This window comes from Papilio polytes, unplaced genomic scaffold, assembly GCF_000836215.1.
Source record: "Papilio polytes unplaced genomic scaffold, Ppol_1.0 DF824002.1, whole genome shotgun sequence".
Lineage (NCBI taxonomy): Eukaryota > Metazoa > Arthropoda > Insecta > Lepidoptera > Papilionidae > Papilio > Papilio polytes.
Window position 1 is genome coordinate 542552 of NW_013525202.1, and position 27962 is coordinate 570513.

Below are 27962 nucleotides of genomic sequence, written 5' to 3' on the forward strand. Positions count from 1 at the left end.
TAATATAAAAATATAAACTAGAATCTATACTATTATAATAAAGCGTAAACACACACTTCTTTGTTGCCTAAGATGTCAGCAATTACACCATATTTTTGAATAACTCTTATTATAATAAAAAGCTCTACATTTACGTCAGGCTTTAGGCTATATATGTTCACGACATTAAACTTAGGGGTAAATTTTGGGTAAAAACCCTAATGTGGGAAAGAGATAAGTTGCTGCCTTCAAGAAACAAAGATTGCCAAGGTCATGTCACATCATTTTGACATTTGCTATTGATAATTTGACAAATGTAAACATGTTTATGCGAATAAAGTCGTATGAGAACAGCTAGTTGTAACTTACCAGCAACCCAAGTGCTGCAGGAACGAGAGGCAGCGTTCATAGTGAGGGCCTCCAGAGCCGCGCACAAACCCACCTCTGACGTTGCACTAGAAAGTTATTCAGAAAGAAAAGAAATCTAGAGATTTACAAGAGTACAACAAATAACAGTGGTAGTGCCCGCTTTAACATGTTAGCACTGCAGGGCTCGCCCACACGACCACAGACAGGCGTGAAGTGGAAGCAATTCCGTGTACAGTCTGATGAGTGTGCTGGAGGCCTAATTTAAATCCCTTTCCCCTTACCATCCCTTTCTTGTAAGGAGAGGATGGGAGAAGAAAGTAGATTTGACGGTGGAGATGCATAGGAAAGGGAAGTATCCTCTTTATATGCGTCTCCTCCGTCGGATAGGGGTAGGCAATGCTGCAATAGCGGATGTCTATGGGCATTCGCTTCGCCATTTTGGCGGATTCTAGTGGCCGCTTGCTCGTTTGCCATCTTATGTTATAAAAAAAAATCATATATCTTAACTTGATTTATAAAAACATACGTAATAAATAGAAATGTAACATTATAGTTTGTCTAAAGATAGATTAGTTTGATAAATGACGCATATGAAGTATCGAATTCAATTTGTATGAAGGCAAATGCCGTACTTAATAGACAGGTATCGTAGTGACGAAACACGCAGCGAACAATTATGAACTATCGATGTTCGGTTTAAATAATTATCGAACTCAACTAAAATTATTATTTTCTTACTAACTAATTTAGAGGACAATTCTAGTATTGATTATAATGTAGGGAATTTCGCGATGACAGAAATAATAGCGAAATCCAATTCGATTACGTACGGCTGTAGTAGTAATAAACATTTATTTACTCTCATTTTTCTTGGTTCTATAGTCATTATACATTTCAAAAAACGGTGTTTTTTTTTTTAAATTTTAACGCATAACTTATAACTAGATTCACAAGAATAGATTCACACCTGATTTTACACAACCCATCCCTACTTTTTTTTTTTATAACATAAGGTGGCAAACGAGCGAGCGGCCACCTGAAATCGCCAAAATGGCGAAGCGACCGATGCCCATGGACATCCGCAATTGCGGATGCGTTACCTACCCTTATACGACGGAGGAGGAGACGCACATAAAGAGGATATTTCCCCTTCCTATACATCTCCTCCACCGTCAAATCCACTTCCTCTTCCCAACCTCTTCTTATAAGAAGGGGTGGTAAAGAGAAAGGGACTTAAATTAGGCTAAATTGTCAAACTAATCTATCTTATTTAGACAAACTATAGAGGAAGTATGAGAGTAGCAGTGGAAGAGAAGGTGAAGAGTAAAAGGTTAGCATGGGCATGTTATGATGAACCGCATGTTATAAGGAGAACGTCAGTTATGAGTGCACCGGTAGTAGACATAGAAAGAGATGGATTGTGAAAGGTGACATCAAGAAAAGAGTGACTGAAATGACGGATAATAGAGTTATTTGGAAGAGGAACACTCGGTGCCAACTGGAGTAGGGTAAGGTAGGGGGAGATGATGATATGGGGGTACACCAGTAGTAGACATAGAAAGAGATGGATTGTGAAAGGTGACATCAAGAAGAGAGTGACTGAGATGACAGATAATAGAGTTATTTGGAAGAGGAACACTCAGTGCCAACTGGAGTAGGGTAAGGTAGGGGGAGATGATGATATGGGGGTACACCAGTAGTAGACATAGAAAGAGATGGATTGTGAAAGGTGACATCAAGAAGGGAGTGACTGAGATGATAGAGTTATGTGGAGTAGAAAAACCTGGTTAGGAGAAGGATAAGGAGGAAGAAGAAGGGGTGAGTTTAATATAATCACCTCCTGGGTGGCGGTGCAGCATGCTGCTGGCAGACATCAGCTGCGCTGAAAGACCTGCGGAGGCCGAGCTGCGCGCAGAGAGCTGCACATCCAGCTAACACCTCGCGGCAAGCATCCCCACTCTCACCGGAAGACAACGGTAGTGCCGTTGACCTAACAATAATAGAGATATCGATGGATGAAAGGTTATTTGATTTAAGCGCCATTAAGTTAAATATTCAAGAGACCAATTAAGTTTTCCTTCATTTTGATTGTTTGAAGCGCTACCAGTAGAAACCTAGTATGAAACTCAGAAAAAATCGCTGATTCTGATTATATATGTCGGCTTGAGCTAGCAGGATCAGAATTACTACAACTTGAGATCACATGTGGGTGGCCATGGGTAAACGGATTCCAGGGACACATTCACAATATTCCTCGGTCAGGATATCATCTACCAAGCTCATATTGTTCAATGTTCTCGCAACGATCCCTATTTTCAGACCTATTGTGTCGGTGGCTCAAGGTTTTAACCACTTGACTACAGGTCCTGGGTTCGAATCTAGCTGTACCTGTGATTCCGTACATAATTTACCCGAACGTAGGAAAACATGATGCATATCGGTGAAGAAATTCAAAGATATGTGTGAAGTCCCGCTATATGTTTGACTGTAACCTAGTTACTAACCAGTAGCCTCCGACATATGGATGTATATTTTTATATACTTTCTTTAATAAAAAGCCCTTTAAATTACATTAGGTTATATATTTACGCTATCAAACTTAGGAGGTAAATTGTAACGGCAAAACCTACACTGCTGCCAATAGCAAAAAAGCAAGGTTGTCATAGTTACTCAAACAATTCTGAACCAATATCAAAGGGCTTGTTTGTCGCAGTGTTTACGCTTTATTTTTTTTTTATTTAAAAGATTTATTTATAAAGTTACAAAATTACTTTTAATACAATTGTGGTTGATCGCCTGGATCCTACACTAGGCTCTAGGCCCGTCTTGTAGGAGCCAGGGTTCTTCCGTCTTAGTGCTAGTTTTTTTTTTTTATTATATTAGTATAGATTGAATAACTAAAAAAAAAAAACAATTAAATCGTTCTGAAATATTAAACAATTATTTAATATATTTGTTAGTATTTTAACGTATGGCTCAGTTGTTTGCACTTGCCTTGCCTACAGTTCTTGGGTTCGAATCCCAAATGCCAATGTATTTTTCGAGTATTGAATACCATATGTACATTTACCCGATCTGAAGGAAAACATCATGATGGATTTCAGTGGAGAAAAAAAGAAATGTGTGAAAACTCGCAGTGTATTTGACTGACAGTCACTAACTTAGGGTCCCACTTGGTACGGAAGAGCTGGTGATGACCATTACTCACCTCGCTTTACCATCAGGATTAGGACTGGCCACTCTGATAGATGGATCCGGACCTTGTCCAGCCTGGAAATATATTATTAAGGATTTTTCATTACTAAACTAGCTGTTACCCGCGACTTCGTCCACGCAATATTAAATCTTAGTTGCTTTCTTACAGTGAAAGAATTGTTGAAATCAATATAGTTGAGTTTTTTTTATATTATGGGGTGGAAAAGGGTAAAGCCCCACAGCCACCTGATACCAGCGAAATGCCGAAGCGACCACTGCCCATAAATATCCGCAATTGCAGTTGCGTTGCCTACCCTTACAACAGAAGAGACGCACATAAAGAGGATGTTTCATCTTCCGGTGCATCTTCTCCACTATCAAGTTCACTTTTTTTAAGGTAAAGATGGAAAGAGACTTATATTATTCCTTAGAATTATTTCAGACATACAAAAATAGGTAAAAAAAACAATTCTTTCCTCTTTATATTAGTATAGTTCTATCTTAAATGGATTACATTAGTACTCACTTTGCAGGCCAGCATACGGAGTACCCTAGCATCTGAGGCTGCGGAAGACACACTGAATAATGACAAATCAGTTGTCACCGACTCGTGTGACGGAGAGCGAGCGACGCCCGCGCCGCGCCACGTCTCCGTACACATCTCTATCACTGAAATATAATAAATCTTAAAGTTAAAATCCTAAAGTTTAGATGGACGGATGTTTGTTAGAGTTTGTAGCCTAAACAGCCGAACGGATCTCGATTAAATTTGGCATAAATGTAGAGGATAGTCTGGAAGAACACATAGGCAACTTACTTTTATGTTTTTCTAGCTTTCACACGCGACTCCGTCCGCGAGGAATTTCAAAAAAAACAAAACTGAGTGGCCAATGTGTTCTTCCAGACCACCCTCTACATCTATACCAAATTTCATCGAAATCCATTCAGTCGTTTAGGCTACAAACTCTAACAAACATCCATCTAAACTTTCGCATTTAAGTAATTAACTATGAAGTATGATTCCATGCAGATGGCGTCGAGAGCAAAAGCTAGTTGATTTTACAGTATAAGGTGACACATCAGCAAGACATTAATAAAATAGTTTTAATACCTACAGACTTGTAAAGTTAACAATCTTTATGGACAGAGCAGGGTATAAGAGAAATATTTCGTTTCAATACCATCACATACTATATTGCATTCTTATCTTATAAGAAAAGAGTAATTTACATGTGTGATACACAAATTTGTTAACAAAAACTATGTCTATGCGACTAGATATCTCCTTATTGGAATATAGAAGCAATCTTATAGGAATAAATCAGATATTGATTTTATTCGTACACTCCAAGGCTACATCGACACTGTTTCAATTAAACAAAAGTATAGCAATAGTTTTTACTTCTGCTCTTTAGTAAAATATTTACAATAATATAACAGTTGTAATAATAGTAATAATTTTATATTTACATTGTTATTTCAAAAAGAATGTAATATGCCGGAAGAATTCGCAATATCAACAAACAAAAACATACCGCTTGTTTTGGAATCCACGACGGAAACTGCTCGACGAAGCCCTTAATTAATAATGAAAATATTTGAGGAAGTATAAATTATAGCTAATTGTTATTTGATAATGGCGTTATTTAGAGAAACTGTATTTAAAACATTATCCAATAACATCTATTTTCTCGCCGACATGGATATCTGCCAAAATGAAAACAGCATTTGCGTTCTAAACTTAATTTTTTTTTACGAATTTGCGCAGACAAATCTATTTTTTGAGGAGCAATAAATTGATATTGTACGTAAAACAGAGAAGAGAGAATAAATTGTTTTTTTAAATATAAATTTATACACAAAGTCGTAAATTTAACATTTTTTAGGTAATAGAACTTAAGAAAAACGAAAGGATTTTATCTTGAATCAGTTTCTGAACAGACTTAACCGAGTTTCTAGTTTGACAAAGCCAAAAATAGACTTTCCATAGATAAAGAGGGCTTCAGAAAAGTTTTTTTTTTTTTAAATGCTGATAATATTACCATGAAGTTATGAATTTTCATTTTATAATAAGAAAAGCTATTATTTTTAAACTTATAAAAATACCGAATTTAAACCGTTTTGTAATTTTTTGTAAATGTTATTTCATTACAGCGCCATCTATTTAAATTTCTCTAAGTGTCAAATTAAATTCTTATAAATGTAGATGTCGCTTTTGCTAAAATTATCACTTCAGTATAATCTAAATTTGTAGAATTATCTTTAGTACATGCCCAATATCGAAAATAATTCGTCCTTAAAGTTATTGAATAGTTTCTTAAAATAGTTTACGTTATTGAAATGTACCTAACATAACTTATTCCTAACTTAAATAGATTGCACATAATCAATAAGTTACGGCGATATCGCGGTGAATATTTTATCATTCTTTGTCTGTGTATATTGTTCTTGTGTCACAGTAAACGCGAACAACCGGATTTAATTCAAATCGTCTAGACAAAAATCAAAATGTCTCGTAAAACGTAAAGGTTCCTAGCCTCCAATCTAAATAATTTAAATTTCTTTATTACATAAATTCTTGAACAACTTGGCAGAGAAATGGGTTATTATTAAATTGACCAAATTTGCACAGTGACAGTTACTAACAATACGTACAGGAAAATAATGCTTATGTGTGTAGTTTCCGACTAATTGTAGACAAATCGTTATGTTTGTCTGTTCACATTGTACTCACGTACTTACCACATCAATCTTTTTGTTATAGGTTAAGACAATTTTTTTAAATATTATAACCTAATTCGGTAGTACTTTAAACATTTTGTAACAATGCTTTTATTAGGAGCCCGGTAAATGATCGCATTATATTTACGACTACCTGTTGCTCGCGACTTCGCCCGCGTGATTAAAATATATAGCCTATGTTAGTCACAGATAAATTACCTTTCTAACGGTGAAAGAATTTTTAAAATCGGTCCAGTAGTTTTTGAGTTATTTCAATGCATACAAAAATCCAAAAATACATACATACCTCTTTATTATAGTAGTATAGATTTTATTTAAAACAATTATAAGTAATACAAATTAAATAAAATTGATTATTCCAAAATTGTTCTACACGAATAGAAATTAAAAATATGTGACCAAAGCGATACGCATAGAGATACATTTGTCCTTGAACGACTACAAAAAAAAAACGTTATCGTTGAATGTCAATAACTCAGGTCGATGTTACTTTTGTATTTGTTTCTTGCTTGTTATAACTAAATATAATTAAACAAGAAAATGGTCGATTAACTACGTAAAATTATTTTTGAATTGTATTATTTCTTTACATGGATGTAGACTTATTGTTTTAAATTTAATTTTAAAGTAAAATTATTGCTAAGATCTTTTGTGTTTGCTTTACAAATATCAGTGTTTTATTTATTATCTGTTAACCCAAATTAATTAAATTAATAATGATACTACAGTGTATTCGACTTTAATTTTAAAATTCTATTGTAAATAAAAATGGCCGCCATCTTGTAGTGATTTTTAGTCATCATAAAGCTGTATTTAAATTATTTTTTTCTTAACTTAAACTGTCCGGAAACAATGATGCAACATTTTACGGCGCTCTGTGACGAAATCAAAATGGCGGATGTCGCTTTCACAACTCGATATTTTGATCTTGAAATCTCGATTCGATCATGCGGTCATTTTGACCGTAAACTTACGCAGTTTAATTATATTAATTAATTAAAACTGTTAACGGATATATTTATCAGTTTATGTTTGTTATGTCAGATTGTTATTTTGTTTAATTATTGTTTCCAATTTACTTTTTTGTTTTTAATTAACTTTGTAACAAAAAACTACGATAATGCTGGTACAATTTAATCTATATCTATACTAATGTAATAAGGCGAAAACACACTTTACTTTGTTATGTAGGATGTCGGCAATCCCGGCATATTTTTGAATAATTCTTTCTTTAGTAAAAAGCCCAAGACTTTAGACACATTTTAGGCTATATTTCCACGCTATTAAACTAAGGAGGTAAATATTGGAAAAAACCTATAGGAAAGGGACCATAAACTACAAGCTGCCAACATTAAGGAAGCAAGGTAACGGTAACGGTAATTTTGACATTTGCAATTACGACAACAAAACTAAACAATAAAATAGAGTTTTCATATTTTAGGTTAAAGCCATACGGAAACAGCTAGTTTTTTTTAGTTAAGAATAAAAAGGATATTGATAAAAATGAATAAAGAGTTTTTTTTAATACATATTTTTAGTCTGTATTTTTTAAGATGTATTGAATAAATAGTACTGGCCATTTACACTCCTAGAAGTACGATTTTAAAATTAAAAACTCGATTGTGAATGTTTGCGTTAGATTGTATTAGTGTGCGCTTATATAACGTATGAGGTTTGTATAAAGGTGTTTGTGTGCGTTATCTCTTTGTAGAGGTACGGAAGATTGGATATGACTAGTTTAATCCGTTTTATTATTATTATTAAAAAAATATTTCAATAAATCGATTAGTATTTTTGTTACACGATTATTTTATTTTTTTGCTTTCATATAGGCATATTATGTTATAGAATTTATTTACATACTTATTTACATTTTTATCTCTAAAATCGTAGTAAAAGAGTATAATTGTCAATTTCTTAAAAAACTTGTAACTTCAAAAATATCATTTCTAAGACCAACAATACGAAACAACAAACCAATTTGATGAAATCTTAATTTTTTTTTAAATCAAATAAATGTTATTTAATTGTCGACTATCGTCTAACAATTGATTGTAAAACTATTGTTTTCAATTTGAAAAAAAATATAAATATAAAATAAAATTCAAATAAGTCTTATCCATATTATGTATTGTGTAAGTTCTGGTATTGTACTCGATCGTTCGTCGCTGCGGAATGCAAACTAGCGCAGGGCTGACACAAGTATTTATTATTTATTAATATATTTTTCGGATTTAAATTATTATAACTTTAAGAGACATTAAAAACTACTTGTTGCCGATATCGAACTATCTACGGGAGTATGTATTTTTTTATTTAACACTACTCTTTACTAGGTTTCACAAGACTCCGCCCACGTGATATGAAAAAACATAGCCTATGTTTTTCCAGACAGTGCTCTATATCTGTAACAAATTTCATCGACATTCCTTTCAGCAGTTAAGGCTACAAACTCTAACAAACATCCATCCATACATCCAAACTTTCGCATTTATTAAGAAGGTTAATAAAAGCTATGTAGGGCAGCCCTGTTCATGTTTACACATACACGAGCAACTGTAAACACGCACGCACACATACGAGTGTAACGAATTAGGGTCGAGACTATTTGGATACTACAGAAAAGTGTACAACCTTTAATATCGTTTTATTATTATTATTTAAATTTTAGATTTTAAATAACACAATGTTTGTACAAATTTACTTATTTTATTGTTTAAAAAATGCTAATAATTGATAGCAAAGGAAAAAAGAAATTGTAATTTTTATTAATATAAAAACAAACTAGATAGAGACAAAATACTTTAAAAAGGTAAATAATGGAATTTAAACGATTATTTTTATTACGTACATAATTACTCTATTTGTAGTTTATTTGCTTTTTAACAAATTATAAAATGTTTAATTCAAATATTAAGTGTTCCTTATACAAGCTAGATTATTTTATTAGTAACTAGCTTTCGTTCGCAACTCCGTCTTTAATTATAAAAAAAACAAAAAAGACTAGCCTTTGTGTTCTTCCAGACTATCCTCTACATCTATACCAAATTTCATTAAAATCCTTGCAGCCGTTTAGGCTAAAAGCTCTAATCCAATCGATCCAAATTTACGAATTTATTATATTATGAGTTATAACACTTTCCACTAGATTCAATATTTTTTTTTACTGTTCATGTATTCAGAAATGCTTAAGTCTCGACGTTGTGAAGTTCAGATATGTCTTTTAAAAATTAACACGTAAACTGAAAAAAAAATTAAATAAACAGCATCTTCTTGATAGAATAAGATATACATTTACTTTAATAGATGTACTAGCTGTTCCCATGCGGCTTCATCCGCATAAAATTATTTTATTGTTTACATTTGTCAAATTGTCAATTGCAAATGTCAAAATGACATGACCTTGGCAATCTTGTTTCCTTGATGTTGGCAGCAACTTATGATCTCTTTCCCACATTAGGGTTTTTATCCAAAATATTTACCCTCTAAGTTTAATGGCGTTAAAATGTATAGCCTAAAGCGTGACGTAAGTGTAGGGATTTTTATTAAAAAAGGAATTATTCAAAAATATGGTGTAATTGCTGTCATCTTAGGCAACAAAGAAGTGTGTGTTTACGCTTTATTATAATAGTATAGATTAGATTTAATTTTGTATTTCTAAACATTATTTTATATATGACTAACTTACGCCCGCGTCTATACCGCGTGGTATTAAAAAAACTAAGTAACCTATGTGTTCTTCCAGACTATCCTCTACATCTATGATAAATTTCATAGTACATTACGTATAATGTACTATGAAATTTATCACATTACGTATAATGTACTACCCTTCCGTAGAAGGGATCATATTTACTTATCCAGTAAATGTTATTTATATTTATTCTTACGTAAAATAAAATTTATAATTTGTAAGTTTTGTGTGAAAATATAAAATTGGTTACTCCTAGATACACACGCGTGTTTGTTGTCGATGTTTGTGTGTTGTATATGAGAAGTTTCGAAGGGTTGTGAAATTTAGTAAATTTCTAGAACTTTCTACAGTCGAATTTAATCTTTACTAATATAAAGAGGAAGATTTTGTTTGATTGTAATGAATAGGCTCAAAAACTACTGGGCGTATTTTAAAAATTCTTTCACCGTTAGAAAGGTAATTTATCTGTGAGTAACATAGGTTATATTTTTTAAATTTCTCGAGGACAGAGTCGCTGTCAAAAGCTGGTTCTAAAGTGAAAAATTTTTAGGTTACAATTCGTCCAATTGTCACATATAGCTTTATCTTAACTCTGATGGCGTGGAATTAAAAAATATATTAGGAAATAACCTATATCTTCAAAAATATGTTTTACATCTGTTTAGAAATTACATCAAAATCCCAAAATCTATGTACATATATCAACAAACATCCATTTTCTTTCACATTTATAATATTAGTATATATACTATTATAATAAAGCGTAAACACACACTTCTTTGTTGCCTAAGATGTCAGCAATTACACCATATTTTTGAATAATTCTTTTTTTAATAAAAAGCCCTACACTTACGTCACGCTTTAGGCTATATATTTAAACGACATTAAACTTAGATGGTAAATATTTTAGATAAAAACGCTAATGCGGGAAAGAGAATAAAAGTTGCTGCCAACATCAAGGAAGCAAGGTTGTAACCATGTCATTTTGACATTTGCAATTGACAATTTGACAAATGTAAACAATAAACTTAAATTTTCATAATTTTATTCGGATGAAGTCGTACGGGAACAGCTAGTTGTATAATAAATGTAAATATTAAAGGTAACAAACACACCAATCGATTTCCGGCAAGTAGAGAAATTAGCAACAATTACAATGCGCGGCGAGAGCCAGCCCTGACCTGTACCCACACAGACGTGCTGTCAAATAAACAAGATATAACCACACTGAGAATAAAACGTACTAAAAAGTATCTTACTAATATTATAAATGCGAAAGTTTTGTTGGATGGATGTTTTTTAGAGTTTGTAACCTAAACGGCTAAACAAATTTTGTTGAAATTTGTTATAGAAGTAGGGGATAGTCTGGAAGAACATATACGCTACTCACTTTTGTTTATTTTTAATGACACGCGGACGGAGTCGCGGGTGAAAGTTAGTCATACTAATATTATAAATGCGAAAGTTTAGATGGATGGATGTTTGTAGCCTGTAGTCATGAATGTAGATGACAGTCTGGAAGAACACATAGGCTACTTGCGTTTCTTTATTAATCACGCGTGGTCGGAGTCAGGTGACTGCGCAGGTGCGCAACTAATTTTTAGATAAATTAACAAGCAAAATATTTCTTCCTATTATAGTAAAGTGTATAAGTTTATTTTTTAATTAAATTCTTTAAATTTTTATAACTAAGCACTATAACGAACAACCTAGAAAATATCGAGTTAAAATAACCATTGAAATATAAACATAGTAATATTTTTCATTGGGTACATTTTAACTAATAAAACATCTATATACCTCACATGAAAAGTTAACTATTATTCTTGCGATCATATTCCTCGCGGTGTGTCACTTGCCTTAGTTTCGTGTACATTGCGAGTATTCAAGGCCCTCGCCACAGAGCATCTACACAACAAAGATTTCATTTAAAATTTATAAAATTAATTTGAATTTTTGTGTTATTTATATATCAGTTTCATATTTAATTTGCTGATAATTATTAATTACTATTAGTAACTATTACCTAATAAACGGTGGGCTGATGACATTACTGATAAAATAGGAAACGACTGGATGATGCTTGGCAGGGATGGAAGGGCATGGAAAACGGCGGAGGAGGCCTTTACCCAACACGGGATCCATATAAAACTAAGAAACTAACAATATTAACGCAAAAAACTTGTACATACTTTTTATAAGTCAATTACTAACAGTACTAACAAATAATATGTATATCAATTGTAAAAATCTTAGATATGGAAATAAAGAGACTTTATTATTATTATTATTTTTCCATATATCTTTATTTCTTATTCGCTATATAATACATTTTACAAGAATATAAAAATAAAATAAAATATATTATATAAAAAATAGAGCACCACCGGCTGCGGAATCCGATGACTCAAGCAACCAGTGGTCAGGGCTGCAGAGACAGGAACCTCCTCACTATGCGTGCGGTTTCCAAAATAGTCGCCTTTTGAATCGGGCCCTTAATCCAACTGTCTAGCGAGAGCTTCTTGAGGTGTTGGTCGAAGCTCTTCGCTATCAGCCCGTGTGCCGAAACGAATTATTATTATTATAACTACTACGCAAATATTATGATAAAATAACACGAGATTAATTTACCTTACATCTCTTTGATTTTTTTTTTCAATAAAATAAAAAGAAAAAATGTTAATATAAGTAATACTATTTACAAATATGTTCGTCTCTGTTTAGTCAAAGGTAATGAACAGGATGAGAATATGTTTTTTAAATTAAATTTGGAACATGTCTGTCGTGCATTACTCTGTGCTCGCTTGCACACTCGATTTGAAGACACCAGGCAATTTGCTTGTTGGAATTATTTTTTAGGGTTCCACGAGCACGCGGCGAAAACCATTTTATAAGGAATTCTCCTATATTACTAATATTACAAATGCGAAAGTTTAGATGGATGGATGTTTGTTAAAGTCTGTAGCCTAAACTACTGAACGGAAGTCGATGTAATTCGGCATAGATGTAGAGGATAGTGTGGAAGAACACATAGGCTTTTTTTTTATTCCACGCGGATGTAGTCGCGAGCGAAAGATAGTAAAAATATATTTACAGTAATACATGTGAATACGGTGGTTGTGATCGGTAGTGATTGGTGGAGAAATTGAGAAGCAAAAGGTTAGCGTGGTATGGACATATGCGGAGATGGGGACATAAACCTGATAGTGTTAAGATTGATGGCTACAAAGGAAGAGGAAGACCGAAGAAAGTATGGATGGTGTGAAAGATATGCTTAAAGGAGTGTATTCAGATAAGGCTGATAGAGATGTATGGAGCACATACTGTGCTGACCCTCTATAGGGATAAGGGCAAGTGGATGATGTTGATGACGTGTGATGACGGTAAGCAAAAAGGGCGGGAACTGACGTGAGCTGTCAGATTGAGTTGAACGCGGATATTGTTGATTAAATAGCACAGATTAAGATAATTTATTAAAAATGTAGAAACCGATATCGTTTTTCAAATTTATACGTATAATCGTGTTTCGTAAGAAAATACGAAGGTTACTTTGCGAATTGACAAGCAGTGACGTAACTCTTATTGTTTAAGATAATGTATTTGTCACAGAAATTAATGTGGATATAGATATTTTTAGACAGAACATTCAAAAATATTTACATACTAGCTTTCGCCCGCGACTCCGTCCGCGTGGAATTAAAAATAGAAAAAGTAAGTAGCCTATGTGTTCTTCCAGACTATCATCTACAATCATGCCAAATTTCATCGAAATCCGTTCAACGGTTTAGGCTACTAACTCTACCTAACATCCATCCATCCATCTAAACTTTCGCATTTATAACATTAGTTGGATCTTAGGAACCTTTGCAAATGTTTTTTTATATACAAGTAGCTGTTCCCGTGCGGCTTCATCCGCATAAAATTATGAAAATCTTATTTTATTGTTTACATTTGTCAAATTATCAATTACAAATGTCAAAATGACATGACATGATGACAACCTTGCTTCCTTGATGTTGGCAGCAACTTATGGTCTCTTTCCCACATTAGGGTATATCCAAAATATTTACCTCCTAAGTTTAATGGCGAGAAAATATGTAGCCTAAAGCGTGACGTAAGTGTAGGGCTTTTTATTAAGAAAATACGACACATCTATTATATTTATCACTCTATAGATACACACACATACGTATTTTGCGAGCGTATGTTAACATGATATGGATCTCTTCGCAATCATTGATTTACTTTTTTATTTCAATAATAGACTTTTTAAGTACAAAGATCAAAGGTAGAAGAAAACAAAAGAATGTATGTGATGTCGATATGCTAGAGAAGAGAGTGAATTCAGATATTCAGGCTGATAGAGATGTATGTAAGAGTACATACTGTGCACACTACGTAGGGGAAAGTATACATTGTAGAGGATATGCTAATTTTAAAAGTAAAAATATCACGGAAAAGTGTATCTTTTTTTAAATAAAATAGATTAATGTTTTTGTTTATTATTAACGTCACAGTTACTCAGTATTTATGTTAAATAATTCTGGGAAGGAGAATAAAAAAATATGGTTTTTTCCATATTACTTCTCGCTTATTTAAATCAAGAATGTTTACTATTGTTAACTAAGTTTTATTTTCGTCGAAAAAGATAACAATGTTTTAAAACGATTGTTACGGTATTGTAAAGCTGCTAACTGCGACTCCATATGAGTAAAATAAAAAAAAAAACTTAGCATTATACTTCGGACAGTAATGTATCTCTGTGCCAATTTTTTTCCAGATCCGTTCAACCTCCCAAATTATAAGGTAACAATCAAAAATTTAAATTTTCGATATTAAAAAATAAGATGGTATTATCTATACTTTCTTAACGTTTCGTTTAGAAGGTATCTAGGTATATCCATGGGAACACATTTATGAAGGACTAGTTGATGCTCGCGACTTTCTTCGCGTGAAATTAAAAAATAATATCCCATGTTACTTGCAGATAAATTATTTCTAACGGTGAGAGAATTTTTAAAATCGGCCCAGTAGTTTGAGTTATTTCAATATATACAAAAATCTTTCCTCTTTGCAATATTAGTAAACGCATGATAGTAGCAGGCATGCCAGTCCAGTGCAAGTACTGGAATACTACTTTCAGACATGCCAGTAAATGTCAACTAAATGACATGAGAATGTCAGTATCAAATTTCGTACCCCAAGACGTTACGAAATCATTCCAAATAATTATTTATTTTAGATTAACCATGTTTTCTAATTCCACGCGGACAAAGTCACGTAATTTGACAAATCGAACTTTAATTTTAAAAATAAAATAAAAACTAAAACCAATTGTTATATCAACGATGCATTTTTAAATCTTTAATAATTTAATTTAAACATCCAATTCAATTGAATTTGAACTTTACTGTAATAGAATAAGGTTGATTTTACAAAAGCACAATTAATACAATATTTTATGAGCATTCCGTTTCCAACAAGCGACACGGTGCTGAGAATTCGTATAGAAATTGTGACACTGTGTTTGATTCTGTTGTGTGCGGAGTTCGAACACAGCCGTGTTGCGTTGGCGTTGGCATAGACACAATATTGACCTCTTGCTTGACTACATAATCTTGATACTTCGTCATTTATAACTTCTGTCATACTAATATTATAAATGCGAAAGTTTAGATGGATAGATGTTAGAGTTTGTAGCCAAAACGGCTGAATGTATTTCAATGAAATTTGGTAACACTTTTGTTTTTTTTGAATTCCACTCAGCCGGAGTCACGGGCGAAAGCTAGTAAATTACAATCAATTGTTATATCAAAAGAAATTATCTAGATCTCGGGAAGATGCGTTGTGTTGCTGATATCGAAAATCGCATTTAAACATTTTTCGTCTGTCTGCCAGTCCGCAAACCCCGTTAGTTCCAAACAATCTCCGGAGCTGGGCCGATTTCCACCGAACTTTCACTGAAGGGTAGCCGACACAGACAGGCATATTATAGGCTACTTTTATCTTAATATTGCGTGGACGAATCGTGGGCAACAAAATAATTTTACAGCAAAGAATAGTTAAATATTCCATTACTTTATATTTTTTTATATTTAATTTGTCTCTAATTGAGTTTTAATTAGAAGTAAATATAAACGTATCACAAAAGGCAGGAAGGCAAAAATTACGCGCTTAAAGTATTAATACGGTTAAATCGCAGTACAATCCGTTTTCCGATTTAGCAGTAATGGAAGTAACAGAGCATGAATTATATATTTTTGTTATCCCCAACAATAATATAACTTACCATAAAAAACTTAAACAGTGTTTAAATACATTTTAGTTGAAATATACACGACTAGCTGTCCCCATACGACTTTATCCGCATGAAATTATGAAAAAAATTATTTTATTGTTTACATTTGTCAAATTATTAATAGCAAATGTCAAACTGACATGACATCACAAACCTTGACAATCTTGCTTCCTTGATGTTGGCAGCAACTTATGGTCTCTTTCCCACATTAGGGTTTTTATCCAAAATATTTACCCCTTAAGTTTAATGGCGTGAAAATATATAGCCTAAAGCATGACGCAAGTGTAGGGATTTTTACTAAAAAGAGAATTATTCAAAAATATGTTGTAATTGCTGACATCTTAGGCAACAAAGAAGTGTGTGTTTACGCTTTATTATAATAGTATAGATTTTACTACACACTTCCGCGACACTAGCGCCACAACTCTAGTGCCTCTTAGCCAACGTGTAAAATTTATCCAATTAAAAATGATTCTATCAACTCCAAAGACAAACTATCACTTTCCTGTACGAGTATAGTCTGCGAGTGCGAGCGAAACAACTACATAATACGAAGCACGTGTTAGACAGAGACGGAGATATAATTAAAACTTTTGTCGCGTAGGATTTCCGAGGGAAAGGATGGGATGGGTTATAAAATGTGTAGAGATGTGTTGTTACTATATTTTTTAAACAAAGTAATAGTAGATAACGAAAACGTTTTTATTTAAACTGGAATTAACGTTAAAATGAAAACATTTTAAAATAATTTAAAAAATAGATAACATTATAAATGTTACTTAATGAAATTGCAATTTTAACCATAAGATTACAAGATTTTTAAGTGTTAATTGTATTCAGATATATGTTTCGATAATATAAATGTGTTAAAGTCAAATTAAATTATTTAAACTATCGTGACAAAACTTTAAGCGAAAATTAATTAAAAATGGTTCAACTGTGTTAAAGTCTATTTTTTTATAGTCTAGAATAAGTACTAGTTACAAAAATGTAGTTAATTTTAAGGTTACAGATATTTAATACAAGTAAAACTACAATGCGACTCCTAGCATTCCCTTGTTCCGTACCACTAGAATATATTTCAGTGAATTCTCTTTTATGTGCCCTCTTTTAAACCGATTATTCCCTAAAAGGCGTTGTGTGTTTGCTTCTGTGTTTTTTTACAACTTCCTTGATACTTTTAGTGACTAATTACAATAAAATATTGATTGCTAGCTGTTCCCATGCGACTTCATCCGCATGGAATTATAAAAAAATCATTTTATTGTTTACATGTGTCAAATCATCAATTGCAAATGTCAAAATGATATGACATGATGTCAAACCATGACAACCTTGCTTCCTTGATGTTGGCAACAACTTATGGTCTCTTTCCCACATAAGGGTTTTTATCCAAAATATTTACCACCTAAGTTTAACATCGTCAAAATATGTAGCCTAAAGCGTAACGTAAGTGTGAGGCTTTTTATTAAGAAAATAAATAATTCAAAAATATGCTGTAATTGCTGACATCTTAAGCAACAAAGAAGTGTGTGTTTACGCTTTATTATAATAGTATAGATGACCATGTCACTGTAAGTAAATACATAATATCAATCGGTCATTTTATAAACTGTCTAATTGAATAACGAAATGTTTGCGGTTTTTATTGAAATGCAAAGTGTCTTTAGTATAATTATAAGAGTTTATAAAAACCCAAGTATAATCTTACGTTTTAAAATAATTATGTTTAAGAATTAACGTTAGGAGAACGTTAGTTATGAATGTGGAGGTACATCAGTAGAGGTAGACGTAGAAAGAGATGGATGGATTGCGTGAAAGGTGACATGATCAAAAGGTGATGACTGAGATGACGTATGATATAGTTATCTAGAGGACAAAAACCTGTCGCGCCGACCCTACGGGAGTAGGATAAGGAGATGATGATGATGTTTAAGAATTAAGCCAAATCAAACAATTGAATCGTGTAATTTTAATATAATTCATATATTAATAAAATTAAATAATAATAATAAGAAAATAATTATAAATTATCGCACCGTGTGATCAGGGCCGCTACATTCATTTGGACGGAGCGAGCGGTGCTCGGGTCAGGGTGTTCACACTACCTGATTTATTATTATTTTTGAAAAATATTATTTGTGTATAAAAATTTTGAAATTTCACAAAAATGTTTTACAAAATTTAATTGGTATAACACAAGTTATAATAAAACGTAACTTCCATATAATAAGCTATTGTTATGAAAATTTACTAACGTTTTTTTATTTTGTTATTTTGTGTCGTTTGAACGTCTGTTAGTGTTTGAACGGAAATAATTTATCAACTATTTCATTTATTCGTATTTACTTCGTACGAATAGAACATAGAAAGTAAAACATCAAAAAGATATTTAAAATAAATTGAACAATTATTTAAAATTAAATATTCTCTGATAAAAAGCATACCGTGTGTTCGTCTCACGTCGTATCCATTTGGTTGGAATTGCCGTTTAGGCTGCGTTCACATTTAACATTTCACGGTAGAAGTCCACAATACAATTTTTACATGTTCTCATCTCTTTCCTTCTCTACTAAAACAACAGAAACAAACACAGATATCTACGATTATCAAGATTTGAAATTAGAATTTGCTATCAACTTTGATATTAAGCTATTATCATGATTTCTTATCGTTTTTATCTTTTTTAATGTCGTCAAACTTTTTTTTGACGCCTTATCAATGTGTCAATAGTCGACTGATCCACCTTTAGGATTGATTTTTTACTGTGACGTTAAAATAAATGACAAAAAATGTAGTTAACGCGCGCACGACTAACCTATCGCACAACTGTTTAGTTCCACTTGAATCTTATGTGCTTATATGGTGCGCACAGTAATCGATTTTTGTGTGCAACTAAAAAATTGGCTGAGAGACAATTGACAATCGCTTATTTGTGTTAGTATAGTCAAAGGTGTCTCTTATGCAATGAATTTTTTGAAGTAACTACACGTGAAAAAGGCTTATTTTAATAAATAATAATAACAATTCATTTATTGTCTCTTTTGCATACATTTCATGAAAGTCTTTGCTCCTGTAGTAGGTTGCCCTGTGTCACAGGAGCCAATTCATTCCCCGATACTTCATTATAATTCTTTTAATGTCTACACAAAGAAAAAAAAATACATTACAATTAATGAATTATTTTGAAACTTTTAAATACATTCTAATATCTAAAAGTAAATATGTTTACCTAAAGCATAAAAGCATAGAGGACTTCAATAACAAGTAATAATGAATCTGTAACTAAGTTTTAATTTAAAAATATACATATTCTAGCTGTCATCCGCGATTATATCCGCGCGAAATTCAAAATAAACTTATTTAATTATGTCCTAATAGCCAAATATCAGCGAGATTCATTGAGCGGTACTAGATGTTGTTAGTAACAAAGAAACATCCATCTATCCACTAAAACTTTCGCGTTTCACTAATCCGGAGCACAAATTTTGGCGAAAAAAGACCTTTGGAAGCATTCCTTATATGATATATCGGTAATTGACTCTCTGTTACACGTCAAATTTGTATAAAACAATCAATTTATAGGTTATAAATCTATATACGAAATATACGTCAATATCGATCCCAAGATATACATAAATATTCTCAGTAACATTGCTCTAAATTATTCATTCTGCAGCAAAACAACTTAAAGATCGATGTCCGGACAATTTTCCTAACATACATATACAAAAAAATTTTTTGTCAGTCTAAGGAATCTTTTTTTTTTATAAAAAATCAGAGTTACCCTATTTTTCATGCAAACGTTATGTCTATGAACATATACTATTTGTACACAAGTAATAATAAATGAACAAGTCAATTGAAATTCAACTTTATTGTAGTGTGCTAAGGTTGAATTTGTTTTATCTGAACGTTTGGATTATTTGAAAAACGAACACGTTTTGTATGTTTGCGTGGCACCCGTGCACACGGAGTGATTTTTACTCAAATTAGTTTTGAATATTTTTATTTAAAATACTGTAAATGTAATTTGAAATTAGTATTTAAAGAGAGTGTTAACTGACTTTTAAACTTTGAATTAATCTAACTTTTAAATTTTCTGAAAGTTTACATTAGCAATAGTTAACCATTCAGTTCTTAACAATAAAATATAAATTGTATAAAACATGCTCTTAATTTAATTGTTTTTTCTTTTTATACCTAATCTTTAGCGTACTTATTAAGTTGAAGATAAATTAATTTTAAATCACACAGTACCTGGCTGACAAGAAAACCATAAACAATTCATTGTATAAAAATATTTTCGTTCTCTCCGGAGTACAAAAATGGCGCAAGTGAACCTGCAAACGATTGGCTGATTCAAATTAATTCAAACTTCGAATAACACGGAACGAAGCTTGTTTTTTTTGTTTTTTTAATCTTTGTTTACGCACACCTCAGCATTTGTTCAAAGAGTATACAAGTGTCGTTAAAAACCGATTCATCATGATTTTTAAAATATTTCAATATTGATTTATATATATGTTATAAATAAATTAAATCGATATTCTTAATTTAGTATATATTAATACCTTTATTTATCTCTTTACTCTTTATTAGTAATAAAATGCGTTAATAATGTCTCACAGAATCATGTAATTTTTTCTCTTTCCCAAGTGATTCAAGTTACTATTAAAATAACCTTATTTGTTTCACCCACGCTTCGAGTATTAACATCTAGTAGTATCGCTTGAAGTACGGTGACCATGCTTTTGAAATTAAATAGAGACTAGTATTTCGAATATTGTAAAATATATTTTAGTCTATGTTTTCGCGCGTAAATTGGAATATGAATGATTTATTAAGGAGAATGATAAGATAAAAAAACACATTTAATTGACAAAAATAATTAACTTAACGAGTTTATTTTTTAACCACAAAAAGATAAAAGCATTTCGTTATAACACACCTTTTACATTAGTAATATATTATCTGTAGTGATTTACTATTTATATATTATGCCGAAATGTAATGTGGTTACACTAACTCTGAACGCTTTTTGTGGAAATCTAGTGCTGCTAAAAATAAATTAACTAAAACATTTGAGGTCACAGTATAAGCAAAATTTCAAGATAATGAACTGGTTCGGCGTTCAGTTTCACGAAGCGTGGGTTCCGGATGCGTTTGTTTAACTCAACATGTTTCTTTAATATCTGGCCATGATTTTAAAATCTAATTACAACTGAATATTTATTACATAATATACATTACAATATTACAACGATTAAACAAAATATTTTTTTTCGTGATTTCTGGCCATAGAGGTTAAGGTTTTATTTTAAAGATCGGTATTTTTAAATGGCTGTCATTTTGGCCAGTTAGTGTATGATGACATTTATAATCAAACGTAATTTTAAACTGTAATGGATACGTAATAATTAATAATAAACATCAATGATTAGTTAATTACGAAATCGTTTGAACGGTATTCGTTTCTTTTGTATCATGCCAATCATTATAGGTATTTAAAATAAATATCACAAATGTATAAATACGTACGACGTGAACGATCGTCGCTTCAGGGTTGTCAACTTCGTTTTTACATATTTATTAATTTTTGTGAAAAAAATCTAAATATTTGTACATCATAGTTATTTATTTTTCCAATAGTATTAGTTTAAAAACTGGATAACAACTTTTTTTTTTCATTTACACTGATTATTATGTTTTATTTTGTTGTGTTATAACCTCTTTATAAACTGAATTCATGCTACACTTAATATATCTACAGTAGTGTTATTTATTATATATATATAGAAATAACTTTTTACTCAAATTCAAAAACATACTTACTCGCTGACCTTAAAACTGTTTTTTATTTTATTTTAATACATCATTTATTTTTTATTGTTAACTAAATTGAATTACTTCTTTATTTCTCAAAGTAAAACCACATTAATTAGTATTAAAAATTAATTGAATATAATTATATACACGAAGGGCAGCCCTAAGCTGTGTGTGAGCGGGTAAGAAGCATTGAGCACACAGACGCGGGGCAACCGTATTCAGAGATGGCAGTGTTCCTGTCAAAGAGAACGCTCCCCGCGCGCGTGTTTTGACTTATTTTCGTCAAATGTACGCCATATTGTTTTATTGTGTTCAATAATTTCACTTCAGAAATTTCTATTATTCGAAATCTTTCAATAACACGGTAGAATACGTCGACGGTTACGAAACAGCGTTGTGGTTGAAAAAAAAATTCTCAATTACATTACGTGTTGTTTATATTCTGTGGTAATTGTGCTAGTGGCCAGTGTTTTTTTTTTTAATTTTAATCTGTGGATTTAAAAATAATTTATTGTTGTTGTTGTGATAGAAATAAGCCGTTAAAAATTTGTAAATGCAATTAAAATGTGATACGAGAAGTGTCTAAAAATAAAACATTGAAAAAGTAACATTTTCACCGCGTCGGATTATAATTAGTGCAATGGGTTTGAAACATGAAATAATGCATTAAAAAAATAATTACAGCGTTGGAAATGTAAACGATTAGTGTTTTTTGTGAAGTGTTTACGTGGAAAATTCTTTGTCTCTTTGGATTACAATTTGATATGGAGAAACCCTCTTATAAGGTAATTTATAATTAAATACTTATATATATTACAATTAGTATTATTAATTTTAAATAAAAAATGCTATAAATAGAACTTATAAACGAATGCATATCAAATGTCCTATTTCTAAAATTTTTATTTTATATTATCTGTTTAAAATATCTAGATGACGTCATCAATTGTTATTTGTTAAGATAATTTTATATAACGTAATAACTTTATTACATTCATATTTCATAATGATTGAAAAATAATCAATAAAGTATAGAATAAATACAAGCGTAGTTACGTTATTAAAAGTAAAATAAAATTAGCTATTTAAACCCGCTGTGCGCCATATCAGCTAGTGATGGGGAACGTCCCTTGTTTGATCTTATCGAACTTTTAACTAGTGAAGTGACCGTGATTGTTATCGATGATTTATAATCTTATTTCTTATTAAATACGAAAGTTTGTATGTTTGGATTGATGTATGTTAGAAGGTTTTTAGCATTAATGTGTACTACATTTAGACTATGGATAATTTTTTAATGCCTCGCGGGCAGAGTCGCGGGCAACATCCAGTAATAAATAAATATGTGATGTTTTTATTATAAAAATGAAATAAATAAATAAATTTTACACATTGTTTATTCAATCTTTATTATAAGAGTGAGTTTTAAATTATTAGTTTTATCGATTTTATCTAAAAGCGGTCTGAATATGATTGAAAATTAAGTTTTTTTTTGTTAAAATCGCACACCAATGGGTCGTAAACGTATTTATTCTATACCGGTTTTTTTAGTCGTTACCTTTAATAAGGTTATAATGGATACCGGTTAAGAATTTTACGTACACAGTTTTTTTAATATAATATCTCGAGTATTGGCTATTTTCGATATCTATTGTTTGTATATTTTAACTGTTTCGTTAAAAATCTTCGAATACACATAAATAAACTCGTTTGTAATTAAATTTGTTATCAATTTCCATGAAAGTAGTTATTTTTAACCGAAACTTTAACGATAATGATGACGTAGGCACGGGTTTCTGGTATTAATAGTTTTTGACCGCGACTCCGTCCGCGTGGTATTATAAAAACAAAAGTGAGTAGCCTATATGTTCTTTCAGACTATCCTCTACATTTATACCAAATTTCATCGATATCCGTAAAGCCGTTTAGGCTACAAACCCTAACAAACATCCATCTAGACTTTGGAATTTATAATATTAGTATGATTAATATTAAATACTAGATGTTTCTGTTTTTGAAATTATAATTTTTTTTTTATTTGTATAATAATTGCAAATGCCAAAATTCAAATTCACAAATAACGAATGCCTTTAACATTGGATAACGATTACCGTTACCAGCAACCTTGCTTCCTTGATATCAGCTTGTAGTTTATGGTCCCTTTCTCATATGTAGTTTTTTCGAATTTATTTACCCCCTGAGTTTAATAGCGTTAAAATATAAAGTGTGTAAGTGTAGGGCGTTTTATTAAAGAAACGATTATTCAAATACTGTGATTGCTGACATCTTATGCCACGAAGTAGTGTGTTAACGCTTTTTTATCTATACTTCTATACTATTATAATAAAGCGTAAACACACACTTCTTTGTTGCCTAAGATGTCAGCAATTACAGCATATTTTTGAATAATCCTTTTTTTTAAGAAAGCCCTACACTTACGTCACGCTTTAGGCTATATATTTTCACGCCATTAAACTTGGTGGTAAATATTTTGGATAAAAACCCTAATGTGGGTAAGAGACCATAAGTTGCTGCCAACATCAAAGAAGCAAGATTGCCAAGGTTTGTTATGTCATGTCATTTTGACATTTGCTGTTGATAATTTGACAAATGTAAACAATAAAATAAAATTTTCATAATTTCATGCTGTTCTGATGAAGCTGTACGGGAACAGCTAGTAGTATAGATATAGTATTTATTAACGTGGAACACCAGTTTCCCAGACTGTACAATTAAAATCGATACTTTAAGTAGACGTAGTAATTAAAACGCAGATATGCACAAAATGCATTGCCAGTCTACGAATGAGTTCGTACGAAACTCGATGTAGACGATACGTAAAAAACTACATCCACGTACATGAACAAAGACCAGCAAAGTGACTAGTGATGGGAAAGTATCGATGTAGTAGTATCGATAAAGATTTGTATCGATAGTTAAGAAACTACGTCAGAATGGATTCCCAACCGTCAACCCGCTTTGTCCCCACGTGTGAATAAATAGTTTCATCAGTCCCACCTTTTAGCTATCAACAATAAGGTGACAGAACCGTTATTATTTAAAATAATTTCCAACCACCCTCTCGTCGCAATTAGTGGGACGGATGAATATTTTTATACTCATCTGTCTCCATGTGGGGACATAGCGGGGTGACGGTTGGGAATAATCCGTAAGAATATTACTTCATATTTAAATATTTATATGGGAAATATGAATTTCTTAACTAAGGAAGACGAAATTTGAAACATATAGGCCATTGTTTTTTAAATTTCACGTAGAAGGAGTCGCAGGTAAAAACTAGTACTTTAAATAATTATGAAATTTATAACTTTTGGACTAGAAAGATTTGGCTGCAACCAAAGAATTACTGAATTAACCACTATAACGACCCTTGATAACAAAACAGCGTCATACATTCTCCAGCTCAAGTTATACTGGTTCGGTACTTCCTCAAGTTACGTAACATTACCTTGCAGTTATTTACGATGAGGTTAGATCGATAGTTTATAATCGAATAGTTAATGCTGGTTATTGAAATTGCTGTATAAAAAGAAATTATTTTAAACCTATACAATATGTTTCAAAATAAATTAAAAATGTAATAAACCAGTGAAATTATAACTTTATTTTATTATTTACATTTGTCAAATTCTCATTTCATCATCATCGTCAGCTCACTATACGTCCCCACTGAGGGGCTCGGAGCCCACCCTAAGGGTGACTAGGCCATAGTCAACCACGCTGGCCCAATACGGGTTGGTTGACTTCACACATATCTTTGATTTCTCAATTGCTAATGTCTAAATTACCGTTACCATAATAACCTTGCTTCCTTAATGTTGGCAGCTTGTAGTTTATTGTCCCTCTCCCACATGAAGGTTTTTTCCAATTTATTCACACCCTAAGTTTAATATCATGAAAATATAGTCTAAAGGGTGTCGTAAGTGTAGGGCTTTTTATTAAAAAAAGAATTGTTCAAAATTGTACTGTGATTGCTGACATCCTATGTCACGAAGTAGTGTGTTTACGCTTTATTATATTAGTATAAATACAGATTGATGTCAAATATGCCATCGGAAGGAATATGACGCGTCATCGTATGACGAATTCAGAATACTTTGTATTTTCCCCTCCCCCTTAAGTTCCCCCTCCAAGTAAGAAGTTCCCCCTCCCACCCACCCGCTTGCACGGGTAAGCGCATTGTTAAATGACTTCTGTGAATTTGACGGTAAACAAAAAATACAAAAGAATTGATAATTCTTATTTTGGTAATTCGGTTAAAAAGTAGATAATATTAGTAATTGAAATTAAAATGTCTAGATTTTTAGACGAAAGTTTTTGTTCGGAAATTTGAAAAACTAGCTGTTGCTGCCGACTTCGTCCGCGTGAAATTAATAAGTAATAAAAATATATAACCTATGTTACATTCTTAATATTCACTAGCTGTTGCTAGGGACTTTGTCTGAAATAAAAGAAAATATATCCAATGTTACAGATAAATTAGCTTTCTAACGGTGAAAGAATTTTTAAAATAGACCCAGTAGTTTTTGAGTTTTCTCAATACATATAAAAATTCAAAAACTACAAATGTATAATATTAGTATTGAAATAAATATAAAAAACTACCAAATTATCAAAAAGTGAAAGTCATTAGAAATTCACATAAATCCGGATATATCCGGATATTGTGACAGCGGTACCCCCGTCTCCCTTCATTCCCCGCGCCGCTACACAACTAGGATTGCCACCTTATCAGTCTTAAAACGATTCCTTGATTCCATCATACAATTGGACTTGTCTCTTGAGATTTATAATAACAGTGGTAATGACTACAAATAGGTGAAAATAAATTGTTTCGTTAATTAAAATAAATATTAGGTAATAACTAGGGTTGCCTGTCTATGTCTTCAAGTTCGAGAATTTTTTATTAAGTTAATTAAAACTTGACAACCCTAGCCACTAGTTGAAACAATCCACTAAAGCTGTGTGAATGGTGTACAGGCCCAACGAGGGCATAGCTAGCCTCGTCTAATAATAATATTAAAACATGACAAGCACGTAAGAAAGAATACTGCAAGGGTTCAGTAGGTTTCTTACTCTTATGTGTGCTTGTAATAGATTTCATTTATAGTAACATCTATCCATCGAGACTCAGCTTTTTAATATTAGTACAATCATTCTTTTGTTTCTAGTTAACCATTTGTCTAAACAAATCTATAGTAATGTTATATAAGAAAGATTTGTATTTTTTTATAATGTAAGGTGGCAAACGAGCAAGCGGCCACCTGAATCCACCGAAATGGAAAGCGACCGCTGCCCATAAAAATCCGCAATTGCAAATGCGTTGCCTACTCTTAATTGACGGAGGAGACGCACATAATAAGAAAATTTTCCCTGCCTAAGCGTCTCCACCGTCAAATACACTTTTCCTTCCCATCCTTTCCTCTTAAGAAAAGGGTGGAAAGGTAAAGGGACTAAAATTTCATATGTAATGAAATAACTCAAAAACTACTGAACCGATTTAAAAAATTCTTGGACTATTAAAAAGCTATGTTATCCCTGAGTAACATTGGCTATGATTTCACTATTTTTTTTAAATCACGCTGACGAAATCTTGAATAATAATTATCTATACTAAAATTATAGAGGAAAGATTTGTATTTTTGTATGTATTGAAATAATACAAAAACTACTGGACTAATTTTAAAAAATTCTTTCATCGAGAGAAAGGTAATATATATGTGAGTAATATTAAATAATGAAATTAATTACAACAACACTCTTATTACTTTAAAAAATTCCTTTAAGTATTCCTAGTTATGGTTCATTCAACAAGGAACCCCAATAATGCCTCGG

The 27962-nt window shown here is 31.8% G+C and overlaps 2 protein-coding genes across 3 annotated transcripts in view; one reads left to right on the plus strand and one right to left on the minus strand.

Annotated features, from left to right (window-relative positions):
- LOC106101229 overlaps positions 1 to 4744 on the minus strand; it is a 10985-nt gene extending 6241 nt beyond the window's left edge. The window contains exons 1-5 of the mRNA XM_013280387.1: positions 4735 to 4744; positions 4070 to 4212; positions 3557 to 3618; positions 2186 to 2338; positions 302 to 434 (exon numbers count right to left, since the gene is read on the minus strand). Of these exons, the coding sequence (XP_013135841.1) occupies positions 302 to 434; positions 2186 to 2338; positions 3557 to 3618; positions 4070 to 4212; positions 4735 to 4744 (501 nt within the window). The remainder of the gene's footprint in view (positions 1 to 301; positions 435 to 2185; positions 2339 to 3556; positions 3619 to 4069; positions 4213 to 4734) is intronic.
- Positions 4745 to 22643: 17899 nt separating this feature from the next.
- The window catches only part of LOC106101252 (AT-rich interactive domain-containing protein 5B-like), a 46650-nt gene continuing 41331 nt past the window's right edge, over positions 22644 to 27962 (plus strand). For both annotated transcript variants that reach the window (XM_013280412.1, XM_013280414.1), the window contains exon 1: positions 22644 to 22891. In XM_013280412.1, coding sequence (XP_013135866.1) covers positions 22871 to 22891 — 21 coding nt within the window. In that variant the 5' untranslated portion in view covers positions 22644 to 22870. The remainder of the gene's footprint in view (positions 22892 to 27962) is intronic.